This window comes from Prionailurus viverrinus, chromosome B3 (genome assembly GCF_022837055.1).
Source record: "Prionailurus viverrinus isolate Anna chromosome B3, UM_Priviv_1.0, whole genome shotgun sequence".
Taxonomy (NCBI): Eukaryota; Metazoa; Chordata; class Mammalia; order Carnivora; family Felidae; genus Prionailurus; species Prionailurus viverrinus.
In genome coordinates, this window is record NC_062566.1 from 17,245,242 (window position 1) to 17,263,143 (window position 17,902).

Sequence of the window (17,902 nt, forward strand, 5' to 3'; positions counted from 1 at the left end):
CCAGGCTATGGGAAGAGACAGGCCTGATGGTGAGGGATGGTAGAAGAAACTGGGGGTGGGGATCCCTAGGCCATACCTTTCCTCTTGGCCTTCTCCTGGGGACCAAGACCACCGGAAGATGCAGGAGCACACTTTGGTCTCTCACCAGTGAGCAGGCATTTTCCTTTCTACCCTCTATAAAAGTTCCAGTAGGCATTTTATTTTTCCTTTTATTCTTAAAAAAAATTCAAACAGAGGTTGAAGAAGTCCCAGGTAGGAGTCAGGATACCTAGTTCAAGTCCCACCTATGCCCCTGGTTGTCCAGGTGACCTATATGAGTCCCTCCTGTGTAGGGCACATCAAGGGTTGGGCCGGCTGACCTTCTTCCCAGCTCCGACATGCCCTCCTTCTGGATGTGGTGGTTCTGTGGGGAATGGGAAGATTAGGGGTGCACAGGGCACCTTCCTCTCCACTGTTGATTTCTCATCAGCTCTGGTTCTGGGTTGGAAGCCAAAGTAAGATGTCATTGGATCTGACTGGTCCTCAGTGGAAGCAGAAGTCCTTCACAAGCTTTGTAATGCCTCTCCATCCAGGTACCAAGCTGGCCTGCTGTAGTGTGTGTGTGTGTGTGTGTGTGTGTGTGTATGTGTGTGTGTGTGTCAGGGGGAGATGTGAGGTCACAGCTGGGTTCCACCTTCCATGTATGTGGCCTGGGAGGAAAGACACTCCGTAAACATATGGGACACTGCTGATGGGTCAAGGTCTCAGGTGGGAGTCAACAGGACTGTTCCTTGCTCCCAATAAACTCTGAAGATATGCTTAAAAATTTTTTAACCATATTTTATGGTATTTGCTGATTTGTGTTTAGACTCACCCATTCATTCACTTGGGCTTGAAGACTGGTATTCTCATTCTGTCTGTATTCCTTTCCTTGGGCTGCTATAACAAAGCAACAACAGACTGCATGGCTTAAACAGCAGAAATGTGTTTTCTCACAGTTCTGGAGGCTGGAATTCCAAGGTCGAGGAATCAGCAGGGATGGTTCCTTCTGAGGCCTCTCACCTTGGTTTGTGGATGGCTGTCTCCTCCCTGGGTCCTCCTGTGGCTCCCCTCTGTGTGTGTCTGTGTCCTAATCTCTTATAAGGACACCACTCAGGTGGATTAGGGTCCACCCACATGACCTCACTTTACCCCTTGAAAGGCCTTGTCTCCAAATACAGTCACATCCTTGAGATACAGGGGTTAGGAAGTCAACATATGAATTCAGCCCTTAACAATGAATGCTGTAGCCTCTCCCTTCATGACACACTGAGATATCTCAACTCAGAGAAAAGTCTCCTCACCAGTTCACTGAGGAAATGCAGGATTTGGGCTGATACTTTCCTGCTATTTACCAGTTTCCAAAGTTATGTGTGGCACCAAGTAGAGGTGAAAAGTGAGTCTTTTGCCAAGTATCATTATGAATTTGTGGACTAAACAATCCTTGTCGTATTTCTACTCATTCCAGTTATGATCTTTACTGTCCCTCTTGTCCTGTGGGAGCCTTGTCTATTCAGCCCAGGAGTCCTTCTAACACCATGCTAGTTGCTTCTGAGGATGTCTTAGTTTCTTCCAGGACAAGATGCTCTGGGATCTTTGTGGATACTTCCTACCTCGATCTGCCCATGCTCTCACACACAGGTGTTTGGGGGCAAACAGGACATGTGTGTGTATGTGTGTGTGTGTGTGTGTGTGTGTGTGTGTTGATGCTGGGGATGGTGGCAGTGGCTTGTCCTGCATGGAAGGTGAGGAGGCTGCAGGGTGGGATGGGGGCATGGTCATTTAGGACATTCCTGAAGTGCCCAACTTGTCCCATGGGGCCTGCCAGATTCCAGATGGTTGGGTGTGTGAGTAAACAAACACCCTTCCTGTCTAAGCCATGCTGAGCTGGGTTTTGGTTACCTGCAGCTGAAGGGATTCTAAGAGGCGCCAGGGGACCTCATGAATGGAGAGAGAGGCATGGCAGGAAAGGGACAGGGAGGAAAAAGATGGTTTTCCCGCTAAATCTTCTCTCCCTCAGCTGCCCATCCTTGTGGGCAAGGATGCTCACTGGGGTGGTGACTTAGCATCTGTAAAATCTTCCTGTTTCAGCAAAGGTGCCCTCTGGAGACAGAGTCTAGTGTATCCTGAAAGCACAGAGCTACAGAGACTTTCTTTAAGGTTGGAGTGAAAAGCCCAGTGCCTGGCTAAGTTCTGATTTCAGAAGGGTTCAGAAGGCTGTGGGTCCAGAGCCGCAGTCCTATCTGGGAGAGTCCCGGCACAGGCCCAGGGCTTGAGGACAGAAAACCTTTGAGCACGAAACTACCAGGTGGCATTCAGATGTGGGAGGCACACGATCATCTAGTCAGCTGCCTGACACCGGGTCTGGCTTCCAACAGGACCCCCAATATCTCCCTGTCGTGTGGGGGCCCTGGCCACTGCCAGGACTGCATGGAGCATGTGCCATCCTTTACCTGTGGCAGTCCCTGAACCATAAGACTCAAAGGCATTGACAAGTGCTATAAGTCAGCCTGCTTATCTCCCTGCCCTTAAAGAGAACGGGTTTTCTGTTAAGGAGCTGGCACTGACAGCCTCATGCACCATGGCTTTTTAGGGGATTGAGAGCCCAACAGTCAACACTGGTTTATTTCCAGACAAGGGACCAGTTGGTAAAGAATTAATTTCTATCCTTTTGCCTTTCCCCAGATACAAGGTACTCATCACTGCTGAAAGAAAGAGGACAATCCAGATGGAACTGCCTAAAACATCACGCCACCCCCTGGATGTGAAGCTGGCTCACTGAACCCCCACCAACCACCTCGCCCCCTCCTTCCTCCACTGTACTCTCTTCTCAGGCTTCTATGCAGCCAGAAACCTGCAGGCATGGTGTTCAGCTTGGGTTAGCAAGAGGCCAGCACAAGTCCTCGGGGATGGTTTTCCTCCCAAATGAAAAGACAAACTTTCAGGAAGAGAAGGTATTTGGATGTGATGCCTGGAGCTGCAGTACCCATCATATGACCATGAGACTGAAACCACATGATAGTAATGGTGGATGGGAGTGCCTGCGTGGCTCAGTCAGTTAAGTATCTGACTTTGATCTCACAGTTTGTGACTTCGAGCCCCGCATTGGGCTCTCTGCTGTTAGTGCAGAGCAGAGAAAGCCCAGTTTGGATCCTCTGTCTCCCTCTCTCTCTGCCTCTTCCCCCCACTTTCTCTCTCTCTCAAAAATAAATAAACATTAAAAAAATAATGGTGGAGCAGGGAAAGGCTGGGAGCCTGAATCCCTGAGAACATTTAGAGCTGCTGTGCCAGTCCTGGACCACCCACCTCAGGAAGGACCCCCTGTTAGAGAAGCAGCAGCAGCCCTTTCTCCTCTGAGCCCCTTATAGCCCAGTGCTATTCAGGACACATTTTCCTTTGGGGGCTTATAGTATGGCTTTCTGTGGCTGCTTCCATTTTCCTTGGCATTATAAGGGCCGAGAAGAGAGGCTGAGTCTGTTCCTTAGATGGGCTCCTGACCTCCTCTCAGCTTCTCCCCAACATCCCCAACCATCAGGTAACAACACATGAAATTCTAGGACCTGGTATTTGCAAAAAGGCCCCCCCCTGCTGTAGGTCAGGAAAGGACAGCAGCACCGAGGCGCCCTGGGGTTGGCTTCCCCTGGTGATGGCTCCCTCAACAGGTTTTCTCTGTTCCTCCCACCTTTAGCAGGTCCTTTTGGGGAGACACAACACTAATGGTGGCCAGGAAGGGACGTATTCAAGACATTTAGGTTTATCTTTGAAGCAACACTGAAGGATCAGGAGACAGGACTGCCTTAGTGATAGGCAATGTTGTTTCCTAGATAAGACTCCTGATGCCGCACAGCACAGAAGCAGCACCGCCTAGGCCTTTCCATGACCAATGGCACATTCCTTAAGCACAAGCTTGCTCTGCCACATCAGCACCACTCCTTCAGCAGCCTCGCACTTTTGCTCAGGCCTATTCTGTCCCCCTGGTACCAGCCTCCGGACATCACACACAGCCTCCAAGGCTACTTCTCACCCACCTCTCTCTTCTGTCTCTGTCTGTTCTTCCAAACTGGAATAATCGCTCTTTTCCTGAATGGCGCTTGTGCCTGCCTTGTGTACATCCTGCCTTGTACTGTGGTGTGGGGGAGTTGCCTGTCTCCTCTATAAGGTAGTGAGAGCCCTAAAGCAGGGATGCCACCATCTTTGGGGCTCCCAAACCTGGAAGTAACAGGTGCTTAACATACATTTACTGAACTAACCCTTGGCCCCCAAACAGATCCTGTGGAACCACTGAGCTTCAGGCTGATGGGAGGTATAGGGAGCAGAGCCACCTCTACCAGCACCCGTAAGCCTTACAAGGGTGACACAGGGATGTGTTGCTGCAAAACTTAAAGCCTCAGAGCCCACAAAGCATTTGTGTTCTCTCCAGATGTATGAGGGTTTGACATGCCACACACAAGTTACCCAGCCTGGGCACAAGCTTCTGCTTGTGCAGAAGGTGACACTGCACAGGGGACCCTGGGTGGCTCAGTCAGTTGAACGTCCAACTTCGGCTTGGGTCATGGTCTCACAGTTTGTGGGTTCGGGCCCCACATCGGACTCTGTGCTGACAGTGTGAAGCCTGCTTCGGATCCTCTGTCTCCTCTCTCTGCGCCTCTCTCTCTCAAAAATAAACATTAAAAAAAAAAAGAAGAAGGTGGCACTGTGGCACTTGACTTGCAGTGGGTCAAGGGGGCTGGATGGGGCCACAAGACATCAGTGGAGGTAGGACCCCCCCGCTCCACCCCCCCCACCCCTGCTCAGAGGAGTAACCTAGTGGGTAGAGCTGCAGAAGCCTGTGTCACAGCAACACAGAACCAAGGATTGGGACCCAAACTCCTCTTTGGGAAAACCAAGTCATCAAAGGTGAAACCACAGTCACCTCTGCAACCATTCCCCTGAGAGAAGCTGAACCACAGCCCCACCTCATGCATCCTTTTATTGAAAGGCACCTGCATTTTCACCTTGAAACACCTCAAAGCAGCATCTGGAAGGCCTGGAGGAGCTCAATGTCTTCTGTATAAAACAGGACTGGGTGTCTGAGCCCCCTGTTCAGCAACCAGGGATGCCAGCCCTGAGACTTTTATCTTCCCTGACAGCAGAGAGTCTCCGGGGAGCCTGGATGGAGTGGCCTCGATCCTGGCTGGGATCCCAAGTCCTGAGAAAGGGCCCCCACATTGCCCAAGGGCTGTGGTAAGCTCTGAGGAGAGCTAAAACCCACAAAGGCCAAAAGGCTGACAGACAACAGAAAAGGCAAAGATGGCTCTCAGTCCTTCTTGGCTAAATACTGTTTTCCATGACCCAAATGAGATATCTGTCAATGATACGGAAAAATGATGTGATTTTCCCATTACAGCTGGCCACAACCCTGCTTTCCTTTTCCTTCCAGGAGTCACATCACTCCCTGGCTAGCCACCATGCATTTCTGGAGACCACACCCAAAGGCAGGGACCTTGAAACTGTCAGTCCTGCCTGTCCTTTAGTCTCTTGGGGATTCTCTGTCTAAAGCAGAAGCAGGATTGACAAGAGGAGGATGAGTTTCCCCCTCTCACTCAGCCAGCCACCAGTTAACATGAGAAAACAGCATCCATTCTAATCAGAATCCTGCCATTTCCGCAGCAAAGACACATATCACAGAGATGGAAGACAGGCTCCACATGAGCATCTGACCAGTGGTGGCCTGAAACTGCGCAGTGCACAGCCTGTGGGGCTGGCCTGGTGGGCCTGTCTGCAGCACTGAAACAACTACTTAGGGAAACAGCTGCAGCAATTTGAAAGAGAATATCAACCTTTTGATTCAAAAGCTTACTCTAGAGCAGAGGTTGGCAAAGTTTTTCCATAAAGCTCTACTTAGTAAATATTTTAGGCTCTGCAAGCCACATGGTTTCTGTGGCTGCTACTCAGTTTTGCCCCTGTAGTGCAAAGCAATAGCCACTGATAATATGTCAATGAATGAATATGGCTGTGTTCCACTAAAACTTTATTTACAAAAATAGGCAGTGGGGCCATAGTTTGCAGGCCCCTGCTCTAGGGACCTAAAGAGTTTACATCTAAGATGAATTATAAATGTTCATATAAAATGTACATAGATGTGAAAGGGAAAAACATTAAAGGCTATTTAAGTGTGGTAGGAATTATTAATTTGCTTTGTATTTGAAATTAAAAGTTGTCTTTGACATTGTTATTTCCAATGACATGTGCATTTGCAACATTTGCATGTGCATACTCATTTATCCATATACACACAAAATCCATTGTTACTAAATGTGCATGGGTGTGCTTCCCACAGACAACCCCACATTCTGCCTCCCCATGCCCTCCTGTGCCCACCCCTGCCCTGTACATTGTGTCTCAGGAAGCAGCAGGCATACCTTGTTCTCTTTGCTGATCTCTCTGCTCCATGGACACCAGGGCAGAGAAATGCGCTTGATCATAGGCAAGAACCAGAGGTGAGCAATGGCACCTGTTGGGAGGCACCTCCAAAGGCAGGTAAATCCCTCCAAATGGGATTGGAGCAAATGCTGTGGACAGAAATGGTGAGAGCATGTGGAGCCTGAAGAGGACCTAAGTGGCATCCCTTACCACCTTGCATGAGGTGGTGGGGCAGAAGGGAGGGTCATCAGCTTTAGATCATCAGCCACCCTTGGGCTGATGTTATCAAGGCAGTAAGCTAGGTGTTGCCCATCTGGTGATGGGTGAGAGAGCTCAGGTTCACAGGTACTAGGTGGATGAGACCTGGAGCCCCATGCATGCTCAGGGAACCCCTCACTCCCTCCTGCCTCCATGGCAGAGTCCTTCTTGCTCATCCTTGTGCCTTGTCAGGCTGCACACTGGGGACAAAAGGGACAGGGCTGAGAGCTTTTCACTGTGATTTTCCCAGGGATGGCCTGCTGCCCTGAGACCTACACAGATGATCAAGAGCTCACAACAGTCAGCAGTGACATGCACTGAACACTGTCTGGAAATCCATGTTTTTCTGGATGAGCTTCTTCCTCTCCTTGTGTTCATTAAAGCATTTATATACAGAATGATATCTATGCTTCTCAAGAGCTTTCTTGTTCTATATTTTGAGAAGCTCTTCTGTTGAGTCCAAAGGAACCAACCAGAAAACTCCAGCACCAAGTTGTGAGTCAGATGGGAAATGGGAGATGAGGATTGGCTTCTTTAGCAATTGGGACACAATCATGTTCATTTACTTACTCATCAAAGGGAGGGATGAGAGCCTAAACCCTCACTGAAACAGAACAACTTCTGGAAATATCTGCCCTGCTACAGCATCTACTTCTTAATAAGAACCTTGTCTCTCTTGGCCTTGGAGTCAGTGACTCACTCACTGTATTTCTGTGAGCTGAATGCAGGCAAAAATAGCTTCTGTGATGCTTTTGAGGAACTCTCAGGTTTCCTTCCACCAGCCCTGCTTTATCCACATTAGATTTAGTTGTGATTCTGCCCACGGGCTGAGAGGTGGGGTAGGCCCACTTGGAGAGGGCTGAGCCATTGAGCACAGGTAACATTGAAGGAAACATGGACCCAGCCTTGTGGGATCTGATGGGTACACGTCTATGTGCCCAGAGACCCCAGTGAGAGTCCTGGCTCTGTATCCAGAGAGAACAAACACCATGTTGCTGCCTGCACAGGGAAGGAGGTGGCACTGGTCAGGACCAATGTCCTTCCACTGTGACAACCATGGCCCCATTAGACTTCCTTTGGCAGTTGTGACTCAGCAAGAAGAGCCTTGTCCTAATTTGTAGGACACTCTGGAAGACCCATGACTTTTGTTAAGGCTCAGGTTTAAATTTAAGTTAGGCTGGGGGATATTCACTGTCTGGCATTTACCTGGCAAGGAGACCTTTTTGAGAAGTGACCAAAGGGAAACATGGCACCAAAAGGGACTGGATTGTGCTAGTGGTGGAAGCAAAGGAAAAGTGAAAAGTCTGGGAGGGGCTGGACCTAGGAAGTTGTGCTGAGTGGCAGGGGCAGTTGCACAGGGGGTGACCTTCCTGGCCCACCTTCCCTGACCTCTCCTCTTTCCCTACTCTTTTGAGAGTGTGGCTGCCCTGTGAACTTTGAAAGTGGCCTTGCCACTTGCTTGGGCAGAAAGGCTGGAGGAAGGACCAGCTGCAGGCACCTACTGCCCTGGGTTGACCTGGTTTCTTCAAGGCTTTAGCCCTCAGGGCTTCATTCCAGCTGACACTCAGCCAGATTTCTCATGGCCACCTGCCATCGACACAAAGCATAGATGGCTGGGTGGATGGCCAGGAGTAAACCCTCCTGCCACTCGGAAAGAAAAAGAAACACATGAAATTGAGGAGAAATACTATAATCTTCATCTTCACAGAATAATGCTCTGTGGCCTTCTGGGAGCCTCAACTTGTACATTAGGCTGTCTCTTCCTTAATAGGGATGTTATGTTTTCTGGGTCATGAGTCCTACATGGCCGTTTTATTACGTATGAACTTACCTTCTCCACCTGAGTCCCTCAACATCGTATCTGCTACGACAACTATTGGTCTTCTTAATATGTGGGCGAGGACAAACACATGGAACTCCTCTAGACTCTCATACACAGGGTCCTCAGAGTTGTCCACACTAGGAAACAAAGCAAAGCAAGCCTGAGTTAGGGTTTGGGATGTCAGGGATGTTGAAGGCAGTATCTTCCATCCAGATCTTACCTCTATGGACCCTGCCTGTTGAGGCCCTCTGAAGCCACCTCCCTGCCATGCCATCCACTGATGGCAAAGACATAAGCCCCAGCACCTCACCCCACCCTGCATTGAGTGTTCTCAGGGGATGACAGGAAAGAAGCTGCCTGTGATGGCTGCTTGCCACCTTTAAGACAAGGTGGCAGAGGCACCCCACCCAGAGCACATGGCAACATGGGGGCTAGTTATCTGGGGCACTGAACAAGGATGCGGTGGGGGCTGGAGGGGTGGAGGCTTCCATTTTGGTCCATTACTATATCCAGCAGCTTGAGTTGAACCTTACCCATTAGGGGCACAGGTGTGCTTACACACATCAGGTGGGCTGGGAGGGAGGCATTGATACAAAGATCTGAGTGCCTTTCTAGGAAATAGTCCCCCTGACAGAAAAGGGAGTGAGAAGGTTGCCTGGGTTTCAATTCTCAGAGCAACAGGGGAGTGACCCTGAATGCCCAACCCAGGCTACTTGGACCCACTGGAGCCCACATGCCTGACTCATGTCTGAGGCTCAGAGAAAGAGCTGCCTCCAAGAAATTCTTTCACTTAGAACTCAGATATTGGGGCAGAAGACTGTAGCCTTGATGTCCTTCAACAACCAGGCCACCCCAAGCAAGGAAAGAGCCCAATGAGATGAGAAAGTCAGAGCTCACAGCTTGATGGGGCCTCTGTAGGATCTGTAGTGCTAGCCCAGGTGGCAGCATTGAGACAAGTCTCTCAGGTGGCACTTGGACTTCTTCCTGAGCACTTGGGGCATGCCCAGAATTAACTGAGGGAGGTCTGTGAGGACTGAAGCAGGTGGGACCAGAGCTAGCAAGTGAGGCTCTGTTGGAGAATCCAGGGTTGGGTAGCCTGAGGAAAGAGCTCTACATTCACAGCCCACAGCTTACTGCTTGAATGACTTAAATTTTTTTTTAAATATAAATTTTTGAGAGAGAGAGAGAGCGAGAGAGAGCGAGCATGAGTGGGGGAGGGGCAGAGAAGGAGACAGAATCTGAAGCAGACTCCAGGCTATGAGCTATTAGCATAGAGACCGACACGGGGCTCAGACCCACAAGCTGTGAGATCATGACCTGAGCTGAAGTCAGACTTTTAACCAACTGAGCCACCCAGGCTCCCCTGCTTGAGTTAATTCTAGAACAAAAACTATTCAGGAATGCATCAATCACCTGGGAAGTTTCGTGGTTATTATTGCACATATATATTTTTTAAGTTTGTTTATTTTTGATGATTCAAAATACCTTACTTTTATACTTAAAAATATTTGGCAGCAACCAAAAGATGAAAAAAAGTTGCACATATAGTATAAATTACTTGTCGTTGTTTGGAATCATTTGAAAGTAAATTGCCCATCTGAAATCTTAACACCTTAGAAAAGTTTAGGCACACATCCTATGAACAGAACATTCTCCTACAGCACAGTCATCAAAATCAAGGGTATGTCCAATTACTAATACACTGATAGATCTAACCACCCTGACAGATCCCAATCTGCAAACTGCCCCCAAAATGCCTTTTAAATGAAGACTCCAGCATGCTGCTTTTAGTTGTGGTGTCTCTTTAGACTCCTTTGGTCTGGAACATGTCTCAGGGTTTCCTTGACTTTCACGACTTTGACACTATTGAAGACTATGGGCCTGGTATTTTGTAGAATGTCCTTAGTCTGGGTTCATCTTTTCCCTGATGTGATCAGATTGTATTGAATTATGTTGTGTCCTCACAGCATCCTATCAGGTGGTCTGGGCCTTTGGGCTGTCCCATTATTGGTGATGTTGACTTGGGCCACTGCCTTCAGGCCACCTGCCAGGCTTCCCCCTACAGAGCTATTCATTTCTCCTCTGTAATTAATAAGAATTTTGTGGGGACGAATTTCAAATCTGTGCACATAGCTTACTCCTCACCAAATTTTTATGCATTTATTGATATCACTATGGATTTCTGGTTTCTATTTTATCCAATGAATTATAATCTATTAATGATTATTTTGATGTTCAGATGTGTCCTGATTGTGTCAGTGTGGCTCATTCAAGCTGTGTCCTTGTGACTCAGCCCCGTCATTGTTCAGAGTGCTTCCCTGACTTCTGACATAAGAATATGGTCCAGTTTCAGTTTCATCTTGTACCTTCTCTGTCTCAGCCCTGGATTCAGCCATTTCTCCAAGGAGGTTTTTTTTAAATAGTGGATAATGGTGTGTAGAAGTCAAAATATGATCATCACTATTGGGATGTCACTGCTTCTAGACTCAGTGAATGGATATGTGTGTTTTATGTGCACTCATACATGTACACAGATACTTTCATCTCTCATCTCTAAGCTAACTTTGAGTCCATGGATACCTCCAATTCCAATATAACACCCCAAAGTTATTTCTACTCATAACTCCCTTCTCCAACAATGAGAAACTTGGTTTCTATTAGTCTTAAACTCTTTTCCTTACTCGATCAATCTCTCCATATGTAAGAAACTCCACACCTCTGGTGCCACCCCACCCCCGAGTTGTCCTCTTCACCCTGCTGGCTCTGACACTCTGACTTTGATCCTCTGGTTCCTGCTGATGCCCTGCCTGCCCACTGCAGATACTCACCTTGCTTTGCCACACTGTATAGCTTTAGAGATGAATTTTTCAGGAAGGGAAGAGAAATGGAAAAGGATTGTTTTATTTTTAAAAAAAAATTTTTTTTCAACGTTTATTTATTTTTGGGACAGAGACAGAGCATGAACGGGGGAGGGGCAGAGAGAGAGGGAGACACAGAATCGGAAACAGGCTCCAGGCTCTGAGCCATCAGCCCAGAGCCTGACACGGGGCTCGAACTCGCAGACCGCGAGATCGTGACCTGGCTGAAGTCGGACGCTTAACCGACTGCGCCACCCAGGCGCCCCTGAAAAGGAGTGTTTTAAATACACATATACATGGTAAGTCTAAACACAATGCTCGTGGGTGTGCATTTAAAAATATCCCAGGTGATTATCCTGCCCAGCCATAGCTCAGAGGGAGGCTGCCAGGTGTGTGAGGTTCAAATGCTTCCATCAGCTGCTTGCTTGTCCCTGTCACACAGTAAGTGAGCAGGCAAGTGGACATTTGAACAAGATAGTAATTAGTAATGGACAGGAGGGAACAAAGAATTATAGCCTGCATACTCAGAAAAATATCCCAGTAAGAAATGTGGAGTGTCATTTCTTCCCTAATCCAGTGGATGGAGAGGTAAGCACTGGAAGGAGATGAGGCATCAGAGAGTCAGATATTAATGCTGAGAAGAAGAAATAGCAAGGTGATGGGTAGCTCTCTCAGCCCTGGGTTGTCAGTTGCACCTTCACTCCTTGATCACTCTGGTGTCTGAATAGCTATGCAGAAGGGGCCTCACTGCAGCAACAGCACAAGGGCTGACCTAGTATGAGGCACCATTGTACTGCCACACCATTCTGTTCATGCAAAATTTAAAGTAGAGCCATTGTATTTCAAACTGAAAAACCAGCCAATATTTGCTGAGCACTTAGTATATGCTGGCATGATAAGAGGCACAGCAGAGGCCTTCAAGTGACATCTGTCCCTCTATCTGTCTGTTGAGCCATCCACACACATATCCATCTGTCCATCCACCCACCTGTCCGTATATGCCCATCCATCTACCAACCATCCATTCTTCCACCCATCTATCCATCCATCCATCCACCCATCCATTCACTTGCCTATCCATCCATCCACCCACCCATCTATCTGTCTGTCCATCCCTGGTTCTGTGCTAGGGCTGGAGCACAGAGTTGAGTCATGTTGGGAGAGGGTGATGGAGCAGAGCCTGGAGCACAGCGACCTTTCTTCACACTAGTTGAGTCAAAGATCAACTATGAACCTTCAGTGACCCAGAAGGCAGCAGAGAAGTTCCCAGCTGCACCCTGGAGGCAGCCTGAGAATCATAACATCCTTCCCTCCTTGCTTCCAGCTGCTTGCTTAAATGGTTTAGGGAGTGAGTTTGAACTGGGAGTGGGTGGTAGTTCTTGCACTTACCCCTCAAGACCACTGCCATGCTCCAGTGGTTCTGGAGCCCCGGTGTCATTGTTCTGTTGAAAGTAGGTTGAGAAAATCAGCTCAGCAACTCCTTAGGCTGTTCCATGGTGCAAATAGGATTTCTGGGACAGGACTTTGGAACTGTGACCTGCCTGTGTGAATTACTGGCATTGAGCCCACTGGCAAAAATCAGCTCTAGTGAAACCAATACTGAATATTCTCTTACACTTTTTACCTAGGGGCTTAACATCATATTTCTGTGAGCTCACTGAACAAATGCTAAACCTGGGATTGTAAACAGAATCTGGCCTTTGGGAAAAGAAATGTAAAAATCCCCAAAGCACTTAATTGGTGTTTGCTGGTAAGAAGGCTAACATGCAAATATAACTAATTCATTCTCAAAGAGACTGCGTGCCCCAAGAACTTCCTAACGTGCTCTGTGATATAACACATGCACACTCATCACGTCTTCTTCAGTGTATACCTGGGAATAGAGAAGTCCTGAGAATAGGGCCACATCATCCACCCAGTGAAAACCCCTTGGGGATGACAACCAGGGAAGACACTGGGCTGGGAGCCTTCTTCAGGTAGGACCACAAAGCAAAGGTAGTGGAGTGAGGTCCAGGTGGTATCTCAGGCCACAGAGGGTGGTGGCAGGAGTGAAAAGTACAGTGCAGATTTGGAGGTGCCCTGGCTTACATGGTAGTCACAACCCTTGGAGACCACTCAGCAAGAGCCTGTGTCATGGACAAGGAAGCCAGTCTGGGAGGCTGGCAGGGTCTTGCCCAAGGGCAGTCATCAGATTACACGGAGGGGCAGCTTGGGCACAGGCCTCCTAGGACCGACACCCCCCTCCCCCGTGTGCCTCTCCCTCAGATAGGGTGACCACATCTCCCATTTTGCTCAGGAAAGTCCTGGTTTATGAATCTTGGGTGGATAGTACCCACCTCCCTCTCCAAAATGCACTAGCTTGGATGAGAAGTTGTATAGTCACCCCATTGATGGTGATGTAGTTATTGGTTTTTGGTGTGCCCTTCCATTTAAAGACATAAGATCAAAATATTTAGATTTTTACACATATACACACTTCCCTCTACCTCTAGGTATAAGATGGGGCATTACGCTTGCTCTTCTGACACCTGCTTTTTCCTTAACAGTGCATCTCAGAGATGCCTTCAGTCCAGTATGTGGGGTCCTCCCCTTCTCCCAGTTGCGCAGCACTCCTCATGCATGTGCATCACCAGCAGCATTTCTGAGTGGTTGGACTCAAGCCTCTCTCCCAGGCAGGGCTTGGAGCCATGACAACACCTTTGATAAACTGGCATGTAGATGCAGGGGGCTAGAGATTAGGAGCCAGGGCTGAAGCCCTGATATGAGCAGCTGAAGCCAGTCTGTGCCTGCTGTGAGCCTTTGCATCTGGCCAGGGGCTGTGTCTGACTAGAGGGCAGCTTCTCAAGAGATTTCCTAAGGCACAGTGTAGGCAGCAGAGGTTCTGCTAAGAGCTATGGCCTGGGAAGCTAAGACTGAAGAATGGCAGACACTCCCAGCACTTTGAAGGGGCCAAGTGGGTTTCAGGCTCTGACAAGAGCTTCTCAACAGCAGCCAGGTGGCTTGGGGTTGAGGACTCATCTTACTGCTTGGAATTGATAACCTGGGGTCAGTCATGTGATGAATATTTACTGAGTATCTGTGAGGGGTGTAGCACTGTCATGTGTGTCTAGGGGTAGAAAAACTCAATTTACAGATGATCGAGGGGTGCCTGGGTGGCTCAGTTGGTTAAGCATCTGACTCTTGGGTCATGATCTCACAGTACATGAGTTTGAGCCCCTTGTTGGACTCTGTGCTGACAGTATGGAGTCTGCTGGGATTCTCTCTCTTCCTCTCTCTGTTCCTCCCCCACTTGTGTTCTCTCTCTCTCTCTCAAAATAAATAAATAAGCTTAAAAAACCCGGACAATCAAGTAAGAAACTTCCAGATATTAATAAACACAATGACAAAAGGTGGTTTCTATAGGTAGGAAGCTCCTGATAGATGAAAAGTTGACTTTAGTCTTATTTTTAATTAGAAAAGTCCTTAAAAATTTGACCTGGATTCTACATCTGCAAATGTGAGAACTCCTTGGGTGAACAAATGCTTTTTCTGCTTGGTTTGCTGGTGGAAGTCATAGAACTTTAAGGAATAGTCACAAGAAAGCTTCTTTTCTGATAAGAAGCCAACCCCTGGCTGTGGAGTGCCAGACTGGGGTGTGGGCCCCTTGCAGCAGGGAAACACCCCTTATTTTTCCTTAAAAGACTTAAATTCCTACCTCTGAGCCTGTGCATCATGAAATTTAGGATTCTAGGTATTTCTGGAAAAGGCCAATAAAAAAGAAATGCAGTAAACACACTACAAAGTTACATAAACATAACAATGAGATTGCAGAAACAACTTCAGAGGGAAAGCAGACTGAGAAACACACAAAAGTGGGGAACCAGGACACAAGATGTCCTGTGGGGGCTGCCCAGGTGTCCTCAGGCTCCCTTTTCTGTGTCTCTTTTTCTGTTTTAAGAGCTTGTCAGCTTCCACTTAACCTGTGTCATCAAATGGAGAACAAGTAAGCTTTTCTTTTATAAAAGGTTAAAGAACAAAAGTTATTTTTATTACAAATGTCAAGATAAGTTGTTAATTCCTGCTCTCTGTACCTGTTTTGCATTTGTTAAGAGTGTGGGTTTATGTTTTTGGTCAGTTCTAAGTTTGGATTCTGGCTCTCTCTTGTGGGCTGTGGGACTTTGGGAACTGACCTAATTTTTCTGAATCTCAGCTTCTGGATCTGTCATTTGCCATATTAATGACAGCTTCACAGCCCTGCTTGACACATAACATAATGTAACACATAAGTGTGTTCAGTAGATGACACGGCTCTAATTCCCGCCTGCCAATGCTGTCCTTCTCTGATTCCTAGGACATCCAGATCCTTTGAGGTCAGAGCACCCTACTTTGGTTCCTAGTAGGCCAAAGGGGTGACTACTTGGACCTTCAAGGCTGGCCTTTGCTCCCTGCCTTCTAACAGGTCAGGTTTGGTACTAGTATTACAGGACCTGGACAGGAATGTCTCCCCTGGGTGTGTGTGGGGGCACAAGTGGTCAGCTCTATGTGTGCTGCTCCTGGATCCGACTCTGTATGTACATACATAGCACAGCAATGAGTGACCAGCACTAAGCTGGGGTTGGAAGAGAATTAAAAAGAACCACTGGGTTTAGCTGTACCTCAAGATATTGCAGTCTGAATGAGGAGACAATATAAAACATATATGAGCCCTGGATGAGGCAGGGGCTCAGGACAGAATGACGTGCACAATAGTGCAACATTTCTCTGGGTAGAGCACAAACAAGTAGTACTTTAAAGAGACAGTGCAGAGGTGCTATATCCCCCAGTCCTCTGAGATGTGGGGTCACAGACACAATACATGTTACCAGAGTTTAAAATACAATAAAATGCATATATCCTTTGACAAAGTAAACTTTGAGAGGCTTATAAACACATTCTTCCTTTTCCTATCCCATAGACCACTTCTCACACAAAAATAGCTGAATCCCTTTCATGATCATTCCATTCTTTTTTTTTTTAAGTTTGTTTATTTATGTTGAGAAAGAGAGGGAGGCAGAGAGAAAGAATCCCAAGCAGGCTCCACGCTACCAGTGCAGAGGCCAGTGCAGGGCTCAATCTCACAAACTGTGAGATCATGACCTGAGCCAAGATCAAAAGTTGAATGCTTAACTGACTGAGCCACCCAGGTTCCCCATGGTCATTCCATTATCAACATGCAAGTAAACAGGATGAAAATAGAAGCACCTAGAAATCTATGTCTTTAGGGTTATGACTTCCCAAAATTTGAATCAGAATGGCATTGTGGAGCTTCTGAGTTGCTGGTGAGATTGCAACAAAACACATAAAGCTTTAGGGGAGAACTTGGCGTATAAGTTACCCTGTGGGGGTCAAAGATGTTCCAGAACAAGAACACCGAATGGAAACATCAGTTCAAGAGAGTGCCCTTCCTAATGTTCTCCAAGTGAGGAAGACCGAGCATATCAAAGGGATTTCCTGCATGGAAAGCCCTGTCATTCATTCAGATTAGTTTTGATACAATGAGAATGTGTAAAAGTCTTGGCACAGGCCACTTACCCCCAACAGTAAGTGCTGGAGCACAGCTGAATCTTCCCCAAATCATATAACTTGTCACAATGGATGTGGCAGAATTAGGATTAAGAAAATGCTCAACTGCTAACTTGATAGGAATGTCTTCTGATGTGTGTACACATGGAGGGGGCATGTGGGTAAGGAGCAGTGCGGACACAGGTTGCCAAGGCCCCTCTCAGCCTACCACATCCACCCCACATGCTCTGTTGATCTAGAACTCTTTCTGTTTCATCTCCTCTGCCACATTCAAACTCCAGTCTATACCTCATGTCTGATTCTTGCTGCCTGTGCAGATGAAGTAAGAACACCCCACCCCTTCTCTCCTCCTGAACACAATCCTCCCACTTGGAGAGAATGCACAGAGGAGTTACCGGAAGGTTGTGGAAAGTATATAGTAGCAAGTGGATTGGGGAAGAACACTAAATTTACATTTTTTAACCCTCTAGTGTTCCCAGATGTGAATGCAACACAGCTGAAACCCATGAGTAGACACTGGTGAGGGGGAAGAAGGTGTCCTCTAGTTTGGGAGTGAGAGTAGAAACTACTAAAGCTCAAGTAGAGCATAGAAACACCCATTTTTTCTTCTCCTCTTTCTCTCATGCTCCAACTCTCAGAAGTTTCCTGCAGGCAGTAGCTGAGGCTACAACAGATGACTCTGAGAGCCAAAAATCTAAGAGAGAGGAAACTTCCTCAATGATCAGTGGATCTGTGATGCCAAGAGGTTGGGCAGGGGGATCCTTTTTTTTAATTTTAATTTTTTTAATTTTTAAAATAATTTTTAAAAAATGTTTATTTTTGAGAGAGAGAGAGAGAGAGTATGGGCAGGGGAGGGGCAGAGGGAGAGAGGGGTGGGGGGACAGAGGATTGGAAGTGGGCTGGCAGAAGAGCTTGATGTGGGGCTTGAACTCAAGAACCATGAAATCATGACCCAAGCTGAAGTTGGATGCTTAACTGACTAAGCCACCCAGGTGTCCTCCCT

The 17,902-nt window shown here is 47.5% G+C and overlaps 1 protein-coding gene across 1 annotated transcript in view; it reads right to left on the minus strand.

Annotated features, from left to right (window-relative positions):
* Positions 1-17,902, minus strand: part of OTUD7A (OTU deubiquitinase 7A) — a 183,623-nt gene that overhangs the window by 14,881 nt on the left and 150,840 nt on the right. Inside the window, exons 9-10 of the mRNA XM_047864481.1 lie at positions 8,510-8,637; positions 6,420-6,569 (exon numbers count right to left, since the gene is read on the minus strand). Of these exons, the coding sequence (XP_047720437.1) occupies positions 6,420-6,569; positions 8,510-8,637 (278 nt within the window). The remainder of the gene's footprint in view (positions 1-6,419; positions 6,570-8,509; positions 8,638-17,902) is intronic.